Here is a 25,065-nt window from a genome sequence, read left to right on the forward strand (position 1 = left end):
AACCCATACAATGGGTAGCTTTTCTCCAAGTTTTTGTGTACTAGGGTTTTATTAGGGTTTTTCTCTCTTCATTTAAAATATTTGTAATCAGTTTACAAGGTCACTTTCTGCTTTTGCAAGCCCAGAGTATGTATTTAACTTAATGAGACCATTGAACTCTGAAGGCATTTGTCAATTCCCTTTTAGTCACTGAGAAGGACTGAGAATTATAGTAGCCTTCCTGCCTTGGAAGTAAAGATACCCCTCTGGCTGTTTCATACATTCAAGATACCTGAAGGCCACGATTAAAATATAAAACTGAAACTACATCAAACATTTTAACTGAAAAAGTGTGCTTCATTTTAAATTATCTATGTACTCTATTGTACATAGACAAGGAGATTTTGTTGATCACAATTACAGTTAATTGACTATTTGTGCTATTACAGTTGTTGTACATTTTCTTCTAATTTGCACTCTACCCATACTACATATTCTATGTATTTTGTTCATTGCTGTATCTTACTACCAATTGTTCTCATTGAAAAAGTAATAAAAACATATTTACTGAATAACATGATTTTTAAATAAATGAATAATTTCAAAATTTCTGGTGTTTCAGGTATATTAACCTTCCCCTGTAGTGCATCAAGTCCACAGAAAAACATAATGTGAAATCTGCACAGAATTTTCCTCATGTGGCCTTTTGGTGATGACCATGGGGAGACTGCATGCTATGAGCAATTCTTACTTTGCTGTCTTGCGATTCTCTCTGAAAACTCACTCATTTTCTTCACCACCTTCTTCATCACCTTAGTGAACAGCTCATGTTTTTTCTTCTCAGTTACTTATCTTTCTTTGGTGTCTGCTTAACCTCCATGCTTGCTCTGAAACTGTTGATTGACCACTGGGTCAGTGGAAGTCCACCTTCAACCATGGTTTCTTGGCCAAGAGGCTTTAATAGCATTTCTTTAATATCACCAATAACTTTATCTTGGTGACCTTCGGCCTATGATTTCCATGTAGCCAACTCTCCCTAGGATCATCCTGGGCAGACAGGTGTGCTCATTATTGAATCATTTATGAATTTACTCTTATGCTTACCAATTTTTTCAAACTTTTCTTTTGTGTCACCAATCAGGCAGGTCACTTTTTAACTATGAAGTTGCATTGCTGACACTGCTCCACTGTGGTTGATCCTGTGAGTCTGACTGCCTGGCCCATGCAGTTAGCCTCACTGCTGGCAAGCAGCGGGAGCCCCAGCCACATTTTCTTCCACCCTTACCTTCTGCCAATCAGGTAAACTGATCCTGGGTGTGGCCCAAGCCCACCTGGAAAGCTACCCTAGCTAAGTGACCTTCAAGCTGATTGGAGAGGCATATTGGCGGCTGTGTTGGTTCTGTCCTATGAATGGTTACCCTGTATTAGTTACACTTCTGTCTGCCCTTTAAAAGTATACGTGGACTTGAATAAAGATGGACTTGTTCACCGAAGCCTGTCCCTGATGCTTCTTGAGGAAGAACACCATCACCCCACTCCCCCACACAGGGCTGACTTTGCAGGAGGAGTCCACACCCTACACTGACACTAAGACTGTTTTTATTTTTAATGAATCATTTCACCACAGAGTTAATATTCATTTGGAACTTTGCTGACTTGTTTATTTCTTACATCACCATCCTATCCAACTTGAGAACCTACTTATCCAAGAGTGGTGCAAAGTCCTCACCACCTACAGCTCACACATCAGTGTTGTGTGCATGTTTCCTATCCATTATCTTTACTTAACAGCCCAACAATCATCCTTGGCAGACTAGGTCTTTGCTCTGTTTTATATTTGACTGCTCTCTTATTCAACCCTGCCATCTGCCTGCTTATTAATACAGACACGAAGAATATCATGGAGATAGTTTGGTATTGAGGCATGTTTGAAGGGAATTGAAGCCTCTGGTGCTGGAGCCATTTGTTAGGTGAAATTCTACCCACAGAATCAATGTTGACAAATACAAAAGGTGCAAAGGTGTGTGGGCTATCATCATAATTTGCAAGCCTTGAAGAGAGCATACCCCACCCATTTTATCTCTGCTACTTGAATTCTCTGAGCCAGTATTCAAGGGGCTATGGTTCCCAAGACATCTGTTCCCTCCCAGCTCTGATGTTTTACAATTTATTCTGTCTTCTGTGATCCTAGACATAATTAGAACTGTAATTCTTTCATCAAAAATGATAAAAACTTCAGTTATACTTACTTTAGTCAGCAGACATCATGCTGCCTTGAGATTTTCTAAAGTGCATGGTATGGGTGTTTTTTGTTTTATCTTAATTTATTTTACAACTTATTCAGCAGTTGAAAAAATGGAGCACTAATACACACAACATTGATGAGCCTCAAATACATCATATGGGAACAATCCTGCCACCCTGTGCAATTCATTTTTTAAAAACAATTTTCTTCATTTTTGTGGTAATCATGTACTAATACACTGAAGAATGCACTCAAGAAAGAACTGAGAGTTCAGTCTCTATCCACATTGGAGTTTTCATGGGTATGGCTTATAGTCTTCTGCTTCTCCTTCCCACTCCCTCTCTTGGATTTGGCTGGGTGGAGGACTTCCTGGGCATGGAATCTCCAAGACTCATCACAGCACTCCATAATGGACTTAATACCCCCCTTGGTGTGGATTAGAGGAGATATCCCTAACCTGCCTTTGGGAGAAGGTTGGGACCCACCCCATCAATGAACAAAGTCATTGAACAAAATTAATACTTTAGGTATGAGATTGCTGGTCAGACTTGCTTCCACATTGCTTCCTTCATTCAACCACACAAAATTGCCATTTTTCTTTGGCCTCTGTCACACACATAGGTTAATGTCTACTTAGCTACCTTTATAAATCCATTTTCTGTAGCTTGTCATTTTACACTATTACTTTCAAATTATATTAGAATAAATTAGAGCTTTTATTAATTCATGGGCATGCCTCAGACTCCCCACATTTACAGTTTGTCCAGGCTGTTCTTGGATCACCATTGTCTATATTTCTGTTTAACAAAGTATCCTGAAACTTACGGCTTATATAACAGGTATTTGAATCGGTTCACAAGTCTGTGTGTGATATGGTGCTCCACTGACCTCAGTTGAATTTGGTTTGGCTTAATTCCAGACTACACAATGGGGTTAGTAATGTCCATGTATCATTTATTGTCCCTATGCTTAAAATAGTATCACCTTGCTCATCTGAACAGATTGCATTCACTGTAATTGCTCTCTTTAAAAGAATAGGGCACAACAGAAAACTGATTGAATCAGGCAAACCCACTCAGGTACTACAAACCTAGTAAAATTCTGGAGAACCTCACATGTGATAAGTATTTTTGCACCCTAAATATGTATAACTAGCCAAAAAGATAACACACAGGGAAAACATGAAACTATATTGCATATTTGGTGAAGCATTATATAAAATTTTGCTTATAAAAATCATGCTGAGGCTGGTGCTGCAGCTCAATAGGCTAATCCTCCGCTTCGGCACCCTGGGTGCTAGTTCCAGTCGGGGAGCCGGATTCTGTCCTGGTTGCCCCTCTTCCAGTCCAGCTCTTTGCTGTGGCCCGGGAGTGCAGTGGAGGATGGCCCAAGTCCATGGGACCTGCACCCACATAGGAGACCAGGAGAAGCACCTGGCTCCTGGCTTCAGATCAGCACTGTGCGCCGACGGCTGGGCACCAGACGCAGCGTCCATTGGAGGGTGAACCAACAGAAAAGGAAGACCTTTCTCTCTCTCTCTCTCTCTCTCTCTCTCTCACTGTCCTCTCTGCCTGTCAAATAAATGAATGAATAAATAAATAAATAAATAAAAAGTCATACTGAACCAGGGGCTAGAGGTGTAATCACTGGTTCAGAAGACACAGGGGGAAAGGTTTACACTATTCAACAAATCTTTTTTTTTTTCCATCTGTAGAATGATAAGGATTGAAGGCTTCAAACAAAGTTCTATTAGTCTTCTTGTTACAGAAAAGTTGTAAAACTTCAAAGCTAGCAGCCAAAGCTGTGATCATACATGTGCTGAATAAAAGCCTTTTTTGTGATCAGACTGACCTTCAGTGGAAGTGAGGGGAGCTTAAGTTCTCATGATTCCTGTCTTATCTTCTTCCTTTTACCAAGAGGAAAGTCTCCGAGCTTCTGTAAGGATTGACTCCCAGGAAAGTTTGTGAACAGGCTTATGTTTATAAAGCCACTGATGGAAACTTCAATGCTAATTGTATGTTACACTCCCTGATCTTTGAGTCCCAAGAAATCTGTCATCTGCTACATTAGACCTTCAATATCATGAGTAGACCCTGAGAGTCAAGCCTCTTTCGCAGTCATAGAAGAAAGGGTAATATGCAGAAATTTCAAATGGACAACTTTAATGCGTTGTTCTATTTTCTAAATTTAGTTCAACTGTAGCATCTTCATGTTGGATAGCAGAACAAATGGAATATTTATTCTAAAAGCTGGTTGTTTCTATTAATTCAAGATGCTTATGTCATAAAATCATTAAGGATCATCTAGTCTGTTTCCAAACCTGAGTTCCTAGGTGTGCCCTTGAACTCTAGAAACACCAGAGGAAATTATTAGAAGTTTAAGAATTTGTATATCCTTAGCATTGGCCTACTTGCTAACAATCTCCTAGAATATGCTCTGTTATATTTAAAAAATATCATAGAATCATTCTATTGATCTTCCAAGGCTTTTAAACTTTCATTTTGTATCTCATTTTAAAATAAAGCAAACAAAGATATGTAGAGACCAGGGAGAATATGCCTAAGGCAGGACAATAAAGACAGATGTTTGGGGTTTCAAGGCAGGACTCATACTGCAGTTGCATCTTCTAAGTCAGATGTCTGCTGGCTTTTTAACCTTTATGTCTTTAATGCTGTGGGTGCAACCACATCAGATACCAAGTTTGGGGTATTCTATTAAATTTTACCATGATTAATGCCTGAATACACATTAGGAATACGGATGAATTGAGTTCTGGAGATGACATCAAAACCATGGCATAATCACGATCACTGATGTTTATATACAGTCAGAGAATACAGAAACATATGGTTTCTGGTGAAAGAAAATTGTATCATCAAGACAAACTGAGTTAATAGAGGAATGAAATGTTTGTCTAGAACAAGGAGATTTTAACGGGATATTACCATAGAAAAGGGGGGCATAGAGACATTAATCAGTCAAATTTCTTTATTGTTTTGGTAAAGAAAATGTGTACTAAGGAAAAGCTATTGCCAAGATTAGAGGATGAAAACGGTTATTTATCTTTTAAGCTTGTGTTGTATATTTTTCACATTTGTATGCACCTCAGCTTCCATTTGTATAGCTTGCTAGGCTACATTTTCACTGCAACTGTGCTTGGTTGACTTATACCAGAATGCATGAGATCAGAAAAGTTGTTTTTCATGTATTCTATCATTTGCATGATTTAAACACGTAGATGGCTCAATATGTTCCAGTCAGAGTTCTAAATCCAAGAAATAATCTGAAGTTCTCTGTAGTGAACTCTTAATCTTTAAAGAAAATGGCAAAAGAGGAGGATGAAACATAATAATGCTGAGTGAATGTGATGAGATTCTGATTTACCAAGATTTCTCAGTCATATATATTTTAGGATTTTTTAGACCTTATGTAATATTAAGGTGAGGGGCTGGCGCAGTGGTGTAGCAGATAAAGCCGCAGCCTGCAGTGCCGGCATCCCATAGGGGCAGGCAGATCGAATCCCAGCTTCTCCACTTGCAATCCAGCTCTCTGCTATGGCCTGAGAAAGCAGTAGAAGATGGCCCAAGTCCTTGGGCCCCTGCACCCTTGTGGGGGACCCGGAATACACTCCTGGATCCTGGCTCCAGATTGCCTCAGCTCTGGCCCTTGCAGCCATCAGAGGAGTGAACCAACGGGTGGAAAACTTTTTTTTCTGTTTCTCTGTCTCTTTTTCTCGCCTCTGCTTCTCTGTAAATCTGCCTTTCAAGTAAATAAATAAATAAATATTTAAAAAAGAAATATTGAGGTGAAAACGAAAATAATACTCTTTCTGCTTTAGACTATGCTATTCTCTGAAATTCTCATGAATCTTATTAGTTTTTTTATTATTATTATCTTTACCCTACAGATGAGTCAACCAAGGCTGAGAAAATATCAGGTTATCCAGCTTAAATTACTATTTTAAACTATTTGCTGTTAGCCTCCAAGAAAATCCTTCTTCTCCACAATTTCTTCATTGCACTCTTTACTTCTGCATTTCTCAGAGTATAAATCAGAGGATTTAACATGGGGGTGATAATGGTGTAAAATATAGCCACCATCTTATCCTCTGAGAAGGTTGTGTCAGGCCGCATATACATAAAAGTGCAGGGACCAAAGAAGATGATGACCACAGCAATGTGGGAGCCACAGGTAGAGAGAGCCTTGCGCCTGCCCTCTGCTGACTGCTTTCTCAGGGACACCAGGATGACAGTATAGGAGATTAGCAAGATAACAAAGCTTCCCAGAGTAATAGTGCCACTGTTAGCTGTCACAACAACACCAACAGTGTAGGTATCTGTGCAGGCAAGCTTCAACACAGGGTGGACATCACAAAAGTAGTGGTCAATCTCATTGGGTCCACAAAAGGGTAATTGCACTACCAGAGCCACTTGAATAATGGAGTGTACAAACCCACCCACCCATGTCCCCAGCAGCATTTTATTGCATCTCTCCCGGTCCATGATGGTCATGTAGTGCAGTGGTTTACAGATAGCCACATAACGGTCATAGGCCATCACAGTAAGAATGAAGATCTCAGTGCACCCAAAGAAATGCACCACAAAGAGTTGCAGCATACATCCCGCATAGGAGATAGCTTTTTTCTCTGCTAACAAGTCAGCAATCATCTTGGGAACAATAGCTGAAGAGTAACAAATATCCACAAAAGACAAGTAGTTGAGAAAGAAATACATAGGAAACTTGAGCAGGCGGCCCAGGCAAACTGTCATCATGATGAGGAGGTTTCCCAGTAGAATGATGGTGTAGAAGAAAGAAAACAGCACAAAACAAATTTCTTCAACCTCTGGGTCCTGAGAAAGTCCCCAGAAAATGAACTCACTGACATTGTTTATTTTTTCCATGGAATAAGTCCACAAGGCCAAGTTCCCAAGAGGCACTTAATATTACCTAAAAGAAACATTAAAGTTACTCACAGCATCCATTTCTAACTCATAACCCGTGGATGTTAGCAATAACTAATAATGGGATAACAGGTCATTACTGCTGATTAACTTGCGTACTTAAAGAAATTGATGTAAACCTATTCTTGTCTTTTTGCCTTCATAAAGAATTGCTTTCCCTCCTTTCAGATGAGGAAGTGAACTCCAAAGAGATAGAGTAAACTTTCTCATGTTACCAAGTGACTGTCTTCACTTACCTTTGATGAAGTTTTATTCACTTGCTTCTAAAATTCGCTTTGTTCTTGTTTTGTCAACTTCTACTTTTGGAAATATGGTAACAATTACATATCTTGAAATATTCTTGAGCTGGAAGTGAAAACATGCCCCATAAACTACCATGACCAAGCATCAAATTCACAGATGAGTACCAAAGTAAAGGAGACTGTGTAATATTTGCAAATTCTCCTTTTTATGAAGCTCAGATCTTTGTACAAATGAACTTATGCCCCACACCTCTCTCAGGTTAGTCTTCTAGTCAAAAGGTCATGTGGTAGAGTGGAAACAAGACAAAAGATTATACAAATCTGAGTCTGAAATAATAATATTGGAATTCTTGGTGAGTCATTTAACTTCATGGAACTTCCTTTATCCTATTGAGAAAACAATAGAGTTTTAATTTTACGATCACCCACTATATCAGTTGTGAGTTCTACCGTGAAATTAAATCACTTCTGCTGGCTCGAAATAGCCATAGACCTTGATAGTAAGGCCGTTATAACAGAAGATAAAACATTGAAGAAATTTCAGGAGACAATTCAAGATCAGTTTTGTTTGAAAGCATGAGAAGTGCCATCGTGGGTGATTTCTCCATCTTCAAGCTCAAGTTTCCCAAGGCTCCCCTAGTATTTACTTACCTATGGTATTTTAAACATTTCCTTTTTTCTGGTAACTGAAACACAGATAAAGGAAAAAAATGAAAGATTCTGCCTTTTACACTTGCCTTTATCGTCTTTCTTATTATTCAAGTTTAGAATGCTGTGTGGTGTTTCCCCTAATTGTGTACATTAAATATTTCAGGGAGAGATCATCACTCCATGATATTGTAATGGGCTCATAAAGAATATGATATTTATCTAAATGAATGAATCTTGTTTGCTAAAATTCCAAGTGCTGTGGTAGAGTCACTGGTATGTTGGGGTAGAAAGAAGTATATGGGACAGTTTAATCAAGAGATTTTCAGGGTTCTTTCTCAAATCAGACCATGGATGTAAATGATTCCTCTAGTTACAGGTTGTGTAGCTGAGACTCCAGCTCCTTGATATGCCTTAACCTTCACGCTTGGAGCTCCTGCTGAGCTGTGAGTGTAGCTAGCTCTCTGCAGCAATATTGTGCCATGGGCTATCATTTTGGGGGGCACTACGCATCTATGTTTCTTCATCTGTGTATATTAGCATTGCTAAAGTAGTCAGTACAGGAATACCTTCTCTTGGGCATTATAAAATAATGACATTAACAGAGCAGTAATAGTAATTTAATAATTCAAATGCAGACTTAAGCACACTTCCTGTTGTAAATGTCCCTTCCCCTTTGGTTTTCCTGAATAATTATATACATATATACATGATATTCAAATATACACATACATATATGATCCTCTACTATGAAAGCCTTGCAGTTTAAGGGAGATCAAATTGTAGCATTTTTTGGCAATTGTTATTGAAGTTTTTTGACTTCCATCTAGAAGAAACAGCCTTGACAAGACTTGGAACTGTTTCTCTACTATCCATACTGCAGGATCCTAGAGGAATAATATCCCTTTAAACCAAGATACCTCTCAAGGATCCACCCACCCTACCCTGCTGCTTTCTGAGTATTCAAGTAGGATAAAGCCTCACTTTTTTTGAAAGAGTAGCTTGGTATTTTCTTATTTAAAGTTACTTTACCTCATAGTCATGTATAGATAAGTGTCATTATCATCTTTGCAATGACAATCTTTCCATTTACTTTATAATCACAAGTTTAATCCTCCATTAAGTAAAGAACTCAAAAAGCATTATGCGGAAAAACCACAGTTCTCAGGAGTGGAATTATCACTATGCTCCTCAATATATATAGATGAAATTTGTTCACTGTAAAAAATTGAATAAAATTAATTAAACTCAAAAACCTCAGTTGAATTCTCCTTTTGGCATATTCTGAACTAGTTTAAAAAGAAACAAGATCTCACCAGTATTACCCGGGTCTTGAGATGCTTTATGTCCTCTCTTTTCTGCATATGCTTTCCGTGCAGATGTTCAAAGTCAAATAAGACTGACACTTGAGGAACTGCTTTGTGAAGAGTTAGTAGCGCAGAACCCCTGGCCCCCAAAATGCAAAGGCTGGTGCAGATCAGTACACTTTATTGCTGGTTTTCTCACTTAACAAAAACCTACATTCACAGATCCTTTGGCAAGTAATGCTCCTTTCTTAACTTCATATAAGGTCTATTTATACAGAGTGATGCAAAATGATAATGACCATGGGGAAAACTTTTCCCTAAAGTTTTCCTCCATAGGTGAAGCCAAATTGCAAGCCCAGCACTGATCTTTGATTTTCAGTACCAAAATTAACAGTAAATAAATATTATTGCTAGATTTAAAACCCTACCAATTTTTCTATTTATTATTATAAACTTAATCCACAAATGTAACAATGGTAATAATTGTTCTTCCAATTCATGTGATTCAATATAACAATCTACTATATATTTAATATATAATAAATGTGTTTTGTGTTAATATTGGATTTTAATTTTTCCTTTTTTTGAAAATTTTATTTGAGTGGAAAAGAGAGGATTCGTTTTGCTGTTAGTTTTCATTTGCTGTTGGGCTTCATTCCTTTCTGGTCCAGACTCTGCTGACTTCTGAACAGAGGTGGAATAAGATTCATTTGTGGACTATACTTGTGGTCTTGACTTTTATTGGTTACTTCTTCCAAAAATGTTACTTTTTTCATTTACCTTGAGATACAGAGAAAGAGAGAGCGAGCTCCCGTCCACTGGTTCACGTCCCAGAAGACCACAATGATTGGGTTTAGTCCAGGGCCGAAGCCAGGAGCTGGGAAACCAGTCAATGTCTCCCAGGTAAGTGGCAGGAACTCAATTACTTGCAGCTTCACTGCTGCTTTCCAGGGTCTGAATTAGCAGGAGGCAGGAGGCAGGACCTGGATGCAGGAATCATCCCAGGTACTCCAACAAGAAATGTGTGTTTGACCAGCACCAGAAACACCCATACCTCATTTACTTTCTTGCTCTAAATCATTAGAGTTGACCCTTGATCACTAATAGTCTTGATTTTTCTCCCCTATTCCTATTATTTCCTTTCCTGCTATGCTTACCTTTGTTCCTCCTTCTTATCCTCTCTTAACCTTTTTTTTATCACACAATAACCAAAACGCCAAGGGCATTTTGTTCATATTCTCACTCTCATGAGTTAACAGAGGAAATAAGTGAAAAATCAAGAGCAAGACACAAAGGAGTGTGTTTGGTTTTGTGGAAGCAGTCAACATGTCTAAGCTATTGTATTAGTTTCCTATTGTTGCTGTAATGAGTTAACAAAAATATATTAGCTTAAATCAATACAAATACATTGCCTTTGAGCTATGGAGTTAAGTCCAACACTTATCTCACTGAACTAGCATCAAGGCACTGGAAGATCGGACTCCTTCCTAGATACATAACCTTGATTCTTCCAGATTCCAGAAGCTGCCTGCAATCCTGTGTCCTCTTTCCTCTATGTTCAAAGCCAACAGCGTAGCATCTTCAAATAGCTCTCTCTGACTCTCATCTCCTTTTCAGTCTCACTCTTCCACTTTAAAGAACCTTTGTGAAAACATGTTTAGCTCAATGGATGATACACTGGTGTCCCATGTCAGAGTGTCTGGATTCAATATTTGGCTCTAGTGCTTGACTTCAACTTTTTATATTTTGAACACTGGGAGACTCAAAAAATTGGGCTGCTACCACCTACCTAGGATACCTGGTTTGCGGGACCAGCTGCTGGCTTCAGCACTGACTCAACCAACTATTGTAGGCACTTTGATAGTAACTGGTGTAGGGGATTACGCACTCCCCCTCTGCCTCCTCTTCTCACTCCCCTTCCTCCACTCCCTCTCATTCTATCCATCATCCCTCACCCCCCCCCCCAAGAAAGAAAAAAGTCCATTGTGAATACTTTGGGACCACTTGCATAGTGTAGTTGCAGACTAACATCTTTGATTTAAGGTCAACTGATCAGCAAACCTGATTCCATTTGCGATCCCAATCTCCGTTTTATATGTTACAAGCCATATTCACAGGTGCTGCATATTAGTTAGTGCACATCATTGAGAGCCCCTGTTTTGCCACTACAGTTTGTTGGTTAGCTGTAAAACTGTCGGAAAGTCACTCCACATTTTTCCTGACTCTGCAAGTTGTATTTCAGAATTTAAGAGATGCTGGAAAACAAGTTTTGGATAAACTATATAATGTATTTTAATGTAATAGTAATATGCAGTTATTAACTTAGGAATCTAAGTAAGGAAGGCTATCTGATGAGAAAAATCTCTTAGGTTGAAAAAGCCAGGCCAAAGCCAAGAGCCAGAACGTAAAGATTGTTGGCAGAGACCTGAGTATTGATCCATCATCTGCTGCTTCCCAGACGTTACATGAGCAGGGAGCTGTGTCAGAAGTACAGGTGGAACTCAGTCTTAAACACTACCATATGAGACAAGGGCACTGCAAGTTGTAGCTCACTCCACAATTTCTAGGTTTATTACAGGGCTATGACTTTTCTTATTGCTAATTTGTTTTTGAATTGCATACATTCCTTCCTGGAACATCTACCATTTTTACAAAAAGTAGGCACTATAACTCCTTTCAGTGAGAAGGTAAGTGTAGTTAACTGTCAGCCACTTTTATTGTCTTTTATTTTGTGTAATTGCACTGGACATACCTCAAATCACTTTTCTTGAAAATAGTATAGAGTTCAAGGACAATAGTTTGCATAAGCCTTTAATGGGCTAATTTCAATTTCTTTTGGCATCCACTCTGGTTTTTTTTTTAACTTTTATTTAATGAACATAAATTTCCAATGTACAGCTTATGGATTACAATGGCTTCCACCTCCCATAGCTTCCCTCCCACCCGCAACCCTCCCCTCTCCCGCTTCCTCTCCCCTTCCATTCACATCAAGATTCATTTTCAATTCTCTTTATATACAGAAGAGCAATTTAGTATATATTAAGTAAAGATTTCAACAATTTGCACCCACATAGAAACACAAAGTGAAACATACTGTTTGAGTACTAGTTATAGCATTAAATCACAATGGACAGTACATTAAGGCCAGAGATCCCACATGAGGAGCAAGTGCAAAGTGACTCCTGTTGTTGACCCAACAAATTGACACTCTAGTTTATGGTGCCAGTAACCACCCTAGGCTCCCGTCAAGAGTTGCCAAGGCTATGGAAACCTTCCAAGCTCTCCGACTCTGATCATATTTGGACAAGGTCATAAAGGACAGGGTGAGGATAGTAACCAATAATCCTAAGAGTGGCATTAACCAGGTCTGAACAATTATACAGCAATAAGTGGGGAAGAGGACCATCAGTACACACAGGTTGGGAGTAGAGCCATTGGTGGTAGAGTAGAGGTTATGATTACAAAGGAATGAGGCCCAAGTACACTAGACAGGGTCTAGAACAAAGGACAGAGTCATTATTAGAGGAGCTAAGAAAGGTGCTGTCTAAGCTACAATTAAGTTTTCTGATTGAGAGGCAAATAGAACCTGACAGAAGGGGCTTGATAATAATCTGTTGGGCTTTAGGCCTTGTAAGTTAAGAGGTCCATACCTATCTATCTCTTCACATGGGGTACATCCTAAGGGAGGTGTGAACCTCCTAGGGGAAGGCACTCTGTTGACTTTCATTACTTGGCTGGCCTGGGAGGAGAGCTGGCCAGGAAAAGGCAGGTGGCATCTCTAACAAAAAATTTACAGTTCTGCCTGCAATGTTGCTTACCCTACTTGGCTGTCCCCTCAGCTGCAGTGGTCACTTTGGAAGTTGGGCTGAGTGAAGGGCTTTTCAGCTTAGAGCCAATAAGATCTGTGGCTCTGACCTGGGCCTCTTTCCACTCCAGGGCAGGTCCATTTCCAGTGATCCAACTCTTGGCAGAGCTGCCAGGGCTCTTCACAAGCTGACTTCTGCTGAAGCCCAGGCTTACCACATTGAAAGCCACTGCAGTGGACTGGCCTGTTGGGTCTCCTTGAGGGCAGATCACTGTACAGATCAGCCATTAATAGGCCTGCCACCCATTGCTTCTGATGCCGAGCTTTCTTTTCCTCCTGGTTTTTGTTAAAGCAGACCAGAGGATGCAAGTCAAGGGAGTGCCCGAGTCCCATCTCTAATCTTTGGTGGCCTGAACTACAAGTCTATAGTCACAGGCATGTTCTGTAGTAGTTTTTCTTTTTTTTTTCTTTTTTTTTTTTTTTGACAGGCAGAGTGGACAGTGAGAGAGAGAAACAGAGAGAAAGGTCTTCCTTTTGCAGTTAGTTCACCCTCCAATGGCCGCCGCGGCTGGCGCACTGCGGCCGGCACACCGCACTGATCCGATATTAGGAGCCAGGGGCTTCTCCTGGTCTCCCATGGGGTGCAGGGCCCAACCACTTGGGCCATCCTCCACTGCATCCCTGGCCACAGCAGAGAGCTGGCCTGGAAGAGGGGCAACCGGGACAGAATCCGGTGCCCCGACTGGGACTAGAACCCGGTGTGCTGGCGCCACAAGGCGGAGGATTAGCCTATTGAGCTGTGGCACTGGCCCTGTAGTAGTTTTTCTAAGGTAGATAATGCCCATGAGGAAAACTATATTCTCACTTTAAAACTTTCTTTCCCTTCGGTCTGAAAGGGAGGTTTTTTTCTACTTACTGTTTACTTTGCTGATGGCAAAGTAAATCTAGCTATTAAATTATTATTTATGCTCTTATTTTGGCAATGCTATTACAGAACAATGTTAGCCATCTCTTTTATAAGGTCTAAAGATTAAATTGTGCGTCCTACAGATTCCTTCATAATAGAATTTGTTTCCTACCTTGAAGAAAATAGAGAAATGAAAGAACAAGTTGGACTTAGAATAGAGAAATGAGGGAGCAAGTCCTAGATCGCTTGCCTACAATAACAATATCACATGAATACTTAGCAGTTTCAACCATTAGATAATAACTTAAGAAAACATTTACCAGAAAGTCCAATGCCTTCTATAAATTTTAAGAATCATGTATTTGAAAACACCTCTTAAATATCTAACATGGTGTAGTTTGTTGAACCAGTAAGCTTAAGCACAACCATATAAAATGTTTTTAGTTTCTTTTTAACAACAAGTATAAACATATAATGCAGAGATTCAGGTCACATGAATTAAAATGTATCTTTGATTAATTTTAGCAGCTTAAATTTAAGGACAATCTTATCTATAAGCCAATTAAAATAAAACACTTGGCCGGCGCCACGGCTCACTAGGCTAATGCTCCACCTTGCGGCGCCGGCACACCGGGTTCTAGTCCCGGTCGGGGCAAAGATCCTGTCCCAGTTGCCCCTCTTCCAGGCCAGCTCTCTGCTGTGGCCAGGGAGTGCAGTGGAGGATGGCCCAAGTCCTTGGGCCCTACACCCCATAGGAGACCAGGAGAAGCGCCTGGCTCCTGCCATCGGATCAGCGCGGGGCGCCGGCCGCAGCGTGCTACTGCAGTGGCCACTGGAGGGTGAACCAACAGCAAAAAGGAAGACCTTTCTCTCTGTCTCTCTCTCTGTGTCCACTTTGCCTGTCAAAAATTAAAAAAAAATTTAAAAAAATAAAAAATAAAATAAAACTCTTAAGAAAAATTTCCCATGTGGACATACAGTATGTACACATATATAACATAACATAACAGACCAATATACCAATTTTAATAATAGCTTTTAAAATCTTTAGCTCTTTTTGTAGATTGCCAATTGATTTGAATAGCTTTTTGTTTTTAGTAACCTCAGTTAACCATACTTTCTCTCAGTTGGTACTGTTAATACATTATTGGCTTCATCTGTTTACAGAGCCATCCCAAAGTACTGAATACAATAGAAGTGGCTGGAAAAAGTCCATAGGAACCTATAGGAGGACAGCTAAACACAGAACCAACAACGCTTTAGTTTTATGAGCAGCACATCATATATAACTGTGGATGACAAAAGACTTTAAGTTGCCATGTTTAAAATTATAAACTCATCAACCAACAAGAGGCACTTGCTTACTTCACAGTATTTTTGAAAGCACCTGTAGGATTTTACAAGTATTTAACCCTTTAGGCCTCAGGGGCTTTCTCATTAAGATAACTATCATGTCTAGTAACACAAGATCATTAGACTTTTTAATTCTCAAACAATTGTAAATAACCCATGGCTCTTAATAAAAGTTCAGCTGTTTTTGAACAATTAGAATTTAACAGACATCAAGAGAACATAATAGATTACTTTAACACATTGCTTTAACAGAGAATCAGATTTTAATTCTATGTCAAAGAGATATTGAGTTTCCTGTGATCTTTTGCTGTGAGGTTTCCTTCCTTTATCTTCTTTCATTTTGATGACCATGTTTCTGTGTTTCTGTGTGTAATACATCTTTAAGCATCTTTTGCAGAGCAGGACAAGTGGTGACAAATTCTTTCAATTTTGGTTTGCTATGAAAAGTCTTTATTTCACCTTCATTCACAAATGAGAGCTTTGCAGGATATAATATTCTGGGCTGGCAGTTTTTCTCTCTTAGTTCCTGGGCTATGTCTCGCCATTCCCTTCTAGCTTGTAGGGTTTCTGATGAGAAGTCTGCTGTGAGTCTAATTGGAGATCCTCTGAGAGTAATCTGGCGTTTCTCTCTTGCACATTTTAGAATCTTTATGTTTCACTGTGGTGAGTTTGATTACAATGTGTCGTGGTGAGCATCTCTTTTGGTCATGTTTATTAGGGGTTCTATGAGCTTCCTGTACTAAGATGTCTCTGTCCTTCTCCAAACCTGGGAAATTTTCTGCTAGTATCTCACTAAAAAGGCCTTCTAATCCTTTCTCCCTCTCCATGCCTTCAGGAACTCCTAGAACCCAAATGTTAGGTTTTTTAATAGTATCCTGTAGATTCCCGACAATATTTTTTAGATTTCTAATTTCCTCTTCTTTTCTTTGGTTTGCCTGTTTCCTTTCCTGTTCTCTGTCTTCTAAGTCTGATATTCTCTCTTCTGCTTCGCCCATTCTGTTTTTAAGGCTCTCTAATGTGTTTGTCATTTGATCTATTGAATTCTTCATTTCATTATGATTTCTCATCACTATCACACTTTCTTGTTCTACTAGTTGTTTCATTTCATTTTGATTCCTCCTTAATATTTCATTTTCACGAGAGAGAGATTTTCTATCTTGTCCGTTAAGGATTTCTGTAGTTCCAGAATTTGTTTTTGAGAACTTCTTAATGTTCTTATCAATTTTTTGAGATCCACTTCTTGCATTTCCTCTATCTCATCATCTTCATAATCTTGAATTGGGGTGTCTTGTTCATTTGGGGGCATCATAGTGTCTTTCTTGTTCTTGTTACTTCTGTTGTTGCGTTTGTTGATTGGCATATTGGCATGTAGATTGGTTTTTTCACTGTGGTGTTTTTCCTTGTTATACTATGATTCCAGATTAAGGCTTTCGATGGAGCCTTAGATGCTTGAGATGGATGTGGCCTGAGAGCTCTGTTTGTTTCCTCAGGGTTGAGGGTGTGCCAAAGGTGACACTCCCAGGTTAGGCATGGTAAATCTCTCTTTTCTTTCTTTCTTTCTTTCTTTTTTTTCTTTTTCTTTTTCTTTTTTTTTTTTTTTTTTTTGATTCTAAAGGGAAGGAATTCCACACAGCTGATTGGAATTGGAGGTAGTTAGCAGGCGAAGGATATACCCACAGGAGCCAGAGATCGGAAGCTCTCTCCCAAGGACCACACATGGAATATGTGCTGCCCTCAGTGTGGTCTCCAATTCTTCTGCAGTCTCCCACTGGCTTGCCAAGTTAGATGCTAATCTCCTGTTATTTCATCCCTCCCCCCAGAGTCAGGTTTTTCTGCTAGGCTCAGGGCCGGTGCAGCCCTGAGGTCGCCCTGCTTATGACGTATGTCCAAAATGGTGCCTGCTCTTTGTCTTGCTCGACTTTGAGAGGTGAGCAGAGAGAGAGAAACTCGTGTCCATATCGGTCACTTTTTTTTTCCTCTCTCTCTTTTTCTTCTACTTAGCCTGGTGAACTTTTCCCCATGGAATTTCAAGCCTCGTTCCCTCTAGTGTCCTCTTTCCACTTTCCTGCTGGTGTCTCAGGCTATTGAGGTTCAGCTCACCTCGCGTTCCAGCGCTGGTGTTTTAGTCTGCCGCTGGTGTCCCGAACTTGGGCTCCCATGCTCTCCACGCAGGTCCACAGTGAATCACTAGTTCTGGAAGAGTTTCCTCTGCTGTTTCTTCCCCTACTCTTCCTTGAACCTGCAGTATCTCCACTTTTATTAAACTGTCTCTTCCCGGACTATCAGTGTGCACCCTTTCTATTCCACCATCTTGCCGCTCTCCTCCACTCTGTTTTAAGCTATTATTGATTACATGTATTTTCTATGGATCTAAGACCAAATCGTTTCTCATTTGCAGCATTTTTTCTAAATATTTTCCATTGTACTAGTGTTCTGTGGAGAAAAAAAATTAATAGGATATGTATATGGTATGGTCAACATTTATATATTAATATGATATGTGTGGATCCCCAATATAAGACAAAATTGGTATAATATGTATACATAGGTGTAGGGAACCAATTAGGGGAATTGGCTCAAGTGATTATGGTAGCTGAGATGTCCCATGACAGATTGTCTGCAAGCTGGAAGTCCTACAATGCAAGCAGTGTGGTTCGGTCCAAATCCAAAAGCCTCAGAGCGAGGAAGCTGAGGGTGTAACTCTCAGTTTGAAGCTGAATGCCTGAGTTCCAGCAAGAAAGTTATGCTGTCCTAGCATTCTGCATTTTGCAATAGCTCTTTCAAACCTAATTCCCTCCTGTATTTAGTAATTTTTAATTATGTGATTGCATGATTTGAGGAAATAATTTAATATTCCACCATTCATTTTTTGACTCTCTATGTGAGTAGATTGATGGAAATAATTGAATATTCCACCATACATTTTTTGACTCTCTATGTGAATAGATTGATTCTAATTTTATCAAAGACAGAAGCTGCTGGGAAGATACTACTTTCTATGCAATGTGTTGTTCATCTGTATGTGTCTGTCTTTGAATGTGTGCGTAGTGATTCCATGCTAGCAAAGTTCACAGGTTACCTTTTTAATCTGATACCCTATTCCCTTATTAACCCACTGAAGCATATTCCTCCTTAGAAGCTAAATACAGAATTCATCCAATTTTACCTCATCGACCAAGTTACCACATACGCTGCAGTGAAGATCCTGTTTGAAAAAATTTCCCAATGTTGATCTCCTATATATTACTCTACATAACACAGCATAATGACAAACCCCAGGGAGATTATCCAAGCTCCATTGCAAAAGCCAGTGTTCTAGGAATTCTCTTCAGTTTGCCTATCATTGACAAGCATCTATACTCTAATTTACATATTCCCTACCCCACAGTAATAAATTACCAGGACTTTCATATATTTCCAAAGCTTTTATTTCAATAACTTGACAATTTTTTGATAATAACTTTTAATTTGATTTTTTTTTAATTTTACGTCAGTGATACACTTAAAAAGTGTCAATACCATTTAACCAACACTTTGTAAAAAATCGTCATAATTCCAAAGCATGATTCAGAACCAATAGTAGTCTTACTCAAAAACTTTTGAAGCATGTTATACATCATGGCTCTAAATGGGAAATTGCATAGTTTAATTATCATATGATAACACAATGAGGTATTACACATCAATTTTAAAAATTCACGAAAAATGATTTGGAAGACAGAAACTGAAGAGTATAATCTATATCATTCTTATTCTACAAAGGATAAGAACAAGTAAAATTAATTGATTTAAGAGCTGTATGTTGTGTTGGAAAATATTAATTTTAAAGAGGAATGTGAAAGACTCCTGGTGCACTGCTAACTTCTGCTCATAATTGATTGCTCATAACATAATAGCACCTGGTTTGCAAACATTCATGAGTTGTATATGGATGATAAATACAATTTTTTAAAACTTTTATTTAGCAAATATAATTTTCCAAATTACAGTTTATGGATTACAATCGTTCCCCCCCCATAACTTCCCTCACACCCGCACCCCTCCCATCTCCTGCTCCCTCTCCCATTCCATTCACATCCAGATTCATTTTCAATTATCTTTATATACAGAAGATTGATTTAGTATGTAGTAAGTACAGATTTCATCAGTTCGCACCCACACAGAACATAAAGTGCAAAATACAATTTTCTGTATTTATACTTTGATAAAAGTTTAACAATTGGAGGTGATATTTGATTCAGCTTTTCAGCATCTATGAGCAGCAAATGCATATACTAGTTTATTGTTAATGTAATGCCATATTATTCTTTATTTTTAAAATTAACTTCTTTCTTCCTTCCTTCTTTCCTTCCTTCCTTCCCTCCCTCCTTCCTTCCTTTTTCTATATATAAAAAACAGATTCCATGCATTCCATGAGTATAGTTCCAAGAAGATGAGCACACTTCACTTCCTCTCTCTCTGCTCCAACCTCCCTCCCTCCCCTTTCTTTCTTTCACCAGAATTTGCAAAGATATCATTTTAATGCACTGTAATCACAGGTTTAATTCACCACTAACCATAATATTCAACAAGCAAAATGTAGAAAGACCATAGTTCCATAGGAGTGTAAACAAAGGCTACAAAGACAATCATATCACAGGAAGTCCATTTCATTTAGATCTTTTTATTATTCTATATTATCTGATACGTATCACAGAAATCATACCAGATAAACATAATCTTTTTTGAGGATTTTATTTATTTTTGTTTACTTGAAAAAGAGAGTTACAGAGACAGCAGTGGGGGGAAGAGAGAGAGAGAGAGAGAGAGAGAGAGAGAGAGATAGATCTTCCATCTGCTGGCTGGTTAACTCCCCCAAATAGCTACCACGGCCAATGCTGTGCCAGACAGAAGCCAGGAGCCTTTTCCCAGATCTCCCACAAGTGTGCAAGGGCCCAAGCGTTTGGGCCATTCTCTGCTGCTTTCCCAAGGACATTATCAGGAAGCTGGATTGGAAGTGGAGAAGCAGGGACTAGAACTGGCACCCATGAGGTAGGTTCACAGGCAGTGACTTAACCCACTAGGCTAACCCAGTAGGACAGGAAGATGATGAGAACGGGTCTTTTCCACAGTTATGGCCTCATGAAACCATGTCATGAAGAGCAGTGCTAATCACAAAAGTCACTTTATCTTCAGGAGTGTCTGATGACACCACACCTTCCTCAAGGCATTCTTCATCTCCACATTCCGCAGTGTGTAGATCAGAGGGTTGAACATGGGAGCAACAATGGTGTAGAAAAGAGCAAACACTTTATCTTCTGGGAATGTTATGGCTGGTCTAATGTAAATGAATAAAGCTGGTGCAAAAAACAGGACCACAACTGTTATATGGGAACTGCAAGTGGAAAGAGCTTTGCTGCGGCTCTCAGCCGTGTATGCCCTGATGGTGTACAGTATTAAAAAATAAGACAACATCAAAACAATGAAGGTCACTAAAGCAATTAGCCCTGAATTAGCAATGACTAAGAGGCCAATTATACGTGTGTTAGAACAGGCCAATTTCAGCAAAGGATACACATCGCAGAAGTAGTGGTCTATCTCATTGGGACCACAGAATGGTAAGAAGATGGTAAGGAGAAACTGGCTGGCAGAGTGCACAAATCCTCCAGTGCAACAAGCTATGATGATTGTGTTGCATCGTTGCCTGCTCATGATGACAGTGTAGTGCAGGGGCTTGCAGATGGCCACATAGCGGTCATAGGCCATTCCTGTGAGAATGAAGATCTCGATGCCTCCAAATAAATGAGTGGTAAAGAGCTGTAGCATGCAGTTACTATAGAAAATGGTCTTCCTGTCTGTCAGCAAGTCAGTCATTAGTTTGGGCGTCACTGTGGTTGTGTAGCAAAGGTCAGAGAGTGAGAGGTAATTGAGGAAATAATACATGGGCTGGTCAATTAGTTGAGTGCATGTGATAGAAATCATTATGAGCACATTTCCTGTCCAAATACCTATGTAACAAAATGAAAATAATACAAAGCACAGGATTTCAATGTTCCTGTTTTGTGAAAGTCCCAACAGAATAAACACAGTGATGTTGCTGTTTTTTTCCATGATCTGGTGTACACAGAACATATAAATCACCTGAAATGACATAATTTGTAATGTTGAGAAAGATGGTACTGATATTCTGTTCTATGAACTAACTAGATTTCATTTATCATAGTCAAGTGCCCCAGAGAATAAAAATTTGAAGTTCCATTAAAATGTCTCACAGCTGGCACCGTGGCTCACTAGGCTAATCCTCCTCCTTGCGGTTCTGGCACACCAGGTTCTAGTCCCGGTCGGGGCACCGATCCTGTGTCGGCTGCCCCTCTTCCAGGCCTGCTCTCTGCTGTGGCCAGGGAGTGCAGTGGAGGATGGCCCAAGTGCTTGGGCCCTGCACCCCATGGGAGACCAGGAGAAGCACCGGGCTCCTGCCATCGGATCAGCCCAGTGCGCCGGCCGCAGCGCGCCTACCACGGTGGCCATTGGAGGGTGAACCAACAGCAAAAAGGAAGACCTTTCTCTCTGTCTCTCTCTCTCACTGTCCACTCTGCCTGTCAAAAAAAAAAAATGTCTCACAAATAAGAGTCTCTCTCAACATAAACTATGTGATTTTCATGCATTCTTCCAGCAAATTACCATCAATTCCTGTCTCAGGAGGCAAGAATATCTTTATTTTATCAACATTATTGAATTTTTATTTTAGGAAATGTGTATTTCCAAAGCCTAAAATGTTATACATTAAATCTTTGAAAAAAACACTTCTGTAAAACTCTAGAACTCAAAATTTATTAAGGAATAGAGTAAAACTCACATAGATTTTTTTCACTGTGTAAAATTTATGCTGTCTTGGACTAGTGAGATGGCATTGGTACATGCCACCTTGATAGGATTGTATTGGAATCCCCTGGCACATTTCAAACTCCAGCATTTGGGGCAAGTCCGATTGAGCATTTCCCAAATTGTACATCTCCTTCCTCTCTTTTTTCCACTCTTATATTTAACAGGGATCACTTTTCAGTTAAAACTTAAACACCTAAGCATAATTGTTTGTTAATTACAGAGTTCAAACACTAGTACTAGAACAACAACATTGTCAACAAAACAAAAAATACTAAAAAGGATAAAGTATTACATTGTACCTCAACAATCAGGGATCAATCTCAGTTCACAATTGATCACACTGATAGGTCTAAGAGTCAATGGGATCACACAAACAAGACTAATGTCTGCTAATACTAACTGATAGAATCAAAAAGGGAGAGAACGATCCAACATGGGATCGGGATACACAGCAGACTCATAGAATGACAGATGTCCTAAATAGCACTCTGGCCTCAGAATCAGCCCTTAAGGCACTTGGATCTGGCTGAAGAGCCCATGAGAGTATTGTAGGCATGGAAAGCCAAGATACCATGGAAAAGAAAAAAAAAAAAGAGGACCTAAATGAAAGATCTCTGTGAGTGAGATCCCAGTGGAAAGAACGGGGCCATCAAGGTAGCAGGTACCTTTCTCTGAAGGGAGGAGAGAACTTCCACTTTGACTATGACCCTATCGGAATAAGATCGAAGTTGGCGAACCCTAAAGGCTTCCATAGCCTTGGCAACTCATGACTAGAGCCTAGGGAGATTACTGATGCGATAAACAAGAGATTTTTAAATTGTTAAATCAACGTCAAGAGTCACTGTGTACTTACATCTCATGTGGAATCTGTCCTTAATGTGTTGTCTGATGTGAAGTGATGCTATAACTAGTACTAAAACAGTATTTTTATTGTTTCTGTGTGGGTGCAAACTGATGAAATCTTTACTTAGTATATACTGATTCTGATTTACCAAGATTTCTCAGTCATATATCTTTCAGGATTTTTTAGTCCTTATGTAATATTAAGGTGAGGGGCTGGCTCAGTGGTGTAGCAGATAAAGCTGCAGCCTGCAGTGCCGGCATCCCATAGAGGCAGCCAGATCGTATCCCAGCTTCTCCACTTGCAATCCAGCTCTCTGCTATAGCCTGAGAAAGCAGTAGAAGATGGCCCAAGTCCTTGGGCCCCTGAACCCTTGTGAGGGACCCGGAAGAAGCTCCTGGATCCTGGCTCCAGATTGCCTCAGCTCTGGCCCTTGCAGCCATTAAAGGAGTGAACCAGCGGGTGGAAGACTTTTTTTTTCTCTTTCTCTGTCTCTTTTTCTCGCCTCTGCTTCTCTGTAACTCTGCCTTTCAAGTAAATAAATAAATAATATTTAAAAAAGAAATATTGAGGTGAAAATGAAAATAATACTCTTTCTGCTTTAGACTATGCTATTCTCTGAAATTCTCATGAATCTTATTAGTTTTTTTATTATTATTATCTTTACCATACAGATGAGTCAACCAAGGCTGAGAAAATATCAGGTTATCCAGCTTAAATTACTATTTTAAACTATTTGCTGTTAGCCTCCAAGAAAATCCTTCTTCTCCACAATTTCTTCATTGCACTCTTTACTTCTGCATTTCTCAGAGTATAAATCAGAGGATTTAACATGGGGGTGATAATGGTGTAAAATATAGCCACCATCTTATCCTCTGAGAAGGTAGTGTCAGGCCGCATATACATAAAAGTGCAGGGACCAAAGAAGATGATGACCACAGCAATGTGGGAGCCACAGGTAGAGAGAGCCTTGCGCCTGCCCTCTGCTGACTGCTTTCTCAGGGACACCAGGATGACAGTATAGGAGATTAGCAAGATAACAAAGCTTCCCAGAGCAATAGTGCCACTGTTAGCTGTCACAACAACACCAACAGTGTAGGTATCTGTGCAGGCAAGCTTCAACACAGGGTGGACATCACAAAAGTAGTGGTCAATCTCATTGGGTCCACAAAAGGGTAATTGCACTACCAGAGCCACTTGAATAATGGAGTGTACAAACCCACCCACCCATGTCCCCAGCAACATTTTATTGCATCTCTCCCAGTCCATGATGGTCATGTAGTGCAGTGGTTTACAGATAGCCACATAACGGTCATAGGCCATCACAGTAAGAATGAAGATCTCAGTGCACCCAAAGAAATGCACCCCAAAGAGTTGCAACATACATCCCACATAGGAGATAGCTTTTTTCTCTGCTAACAAGTCAGCAATCATCTTGGGAGCAGTAACTGAAGAGTAACAAATATCCACAAAAGACAAGTAGTTGAGAAAGAAATACATAGGAAACTTGAGCAGGCGGCCCAGGCAAACTGTCATCATGATGAGGAGGTTTCCCAGTAGAATGATGGTGTAGAAGAAAGAAAACAGCACAAAACAAATTTCTTCAACCTCTGGGTCCTGAGAAAGTCCCCAGAAAATGAACTCACTGACATTGTTTATTTTTTCCATGGAATAAGTCCACAAGGCCAAGTTCCCAAGAAGCACTTAAAATTACCTGAAAGAAACATTAAAGTTACTCACAGCATCCATTTCTAACTCATAACCCGTGGATGTTAGCAATAACTAATAATGGGATAACAGGTAATTACTGCTGATTAACTTGCGTACTTAAAGAAATTGATGTAAACCTATTCTTGTCTTTTTGCCTTCATAAAGAATTGCTTTCCCTCCTTTCAGATGAGGAAGTGAACTCC

At 39.6% G+C, this 25,065-nt stretch overlaps 3 protein-coding genes across 3 annotated transcripts; all 3 read right to left on the reverse strand.

Annotated features, from left to right (window-relative positions):
• Positions 1-6,189: 6,189 nt before the first annotated feature.
• Positions 6,190-7,140, reverse strand: LOC133764300 (olfactory receptor 4S2-like). Its single transcript, XM_062197971.1, has one exon. It carries the CDS (start codon positions 7,123-7,125, stop codon positions 6,190-6,192), a length of 936 nt encoding a protein of 311 aa, XP_062053955.1. The 5' UTR covers positions 7,126-7,140.
• A 13,467-nt stretch (positions 7,141-20,607) lies between these two features.
• On the reverse strand, positions 20,608-21,537 carry LOC133764301 (olfactory receptor 4P4). Its single transcript, XM_062197972.1, has one exon. It carries the CDS (start codon positions 21,535-21,537, stop codon positions 20,608-20,610), a length of 930 nt encoding a protein of 309 aa, XP_062053956.1.
• Positions 21,538-23,884: 2,347 nt separating this feature from the next.
• LOC133764302 (olfactory receptor 4S2) lies at positions 23,885-24,835 on the reverse strand. Its single transcript, XM_062197974.1, has one exon. The coding sequence runs from the start codon at positions 24,818-24,820 to the stop codon at positions 23,885-23,887; it is 936 nt and encodes a 311-aa protein (XP_062053958.1). The 5' UTR covers positions 24,821-24,835.
• Between the last annotated feature and the right edge of the window lie 230 nt (positions 24,836-25,065).

Source organism: Lepus europaeus, chromosome 7 (genome assembly GCF_033115175.1).
Source record: "Lepus europaeus isolate LE1 chromosome 7, mLepTim1.pri, whole genome shotgun sequence".
Lineage (NCBI taxonomy): Eukaryota > Metazoa > Chordata > Mammalia > Lagomorpha > Leporidae > Lepus > Lepus europaeus.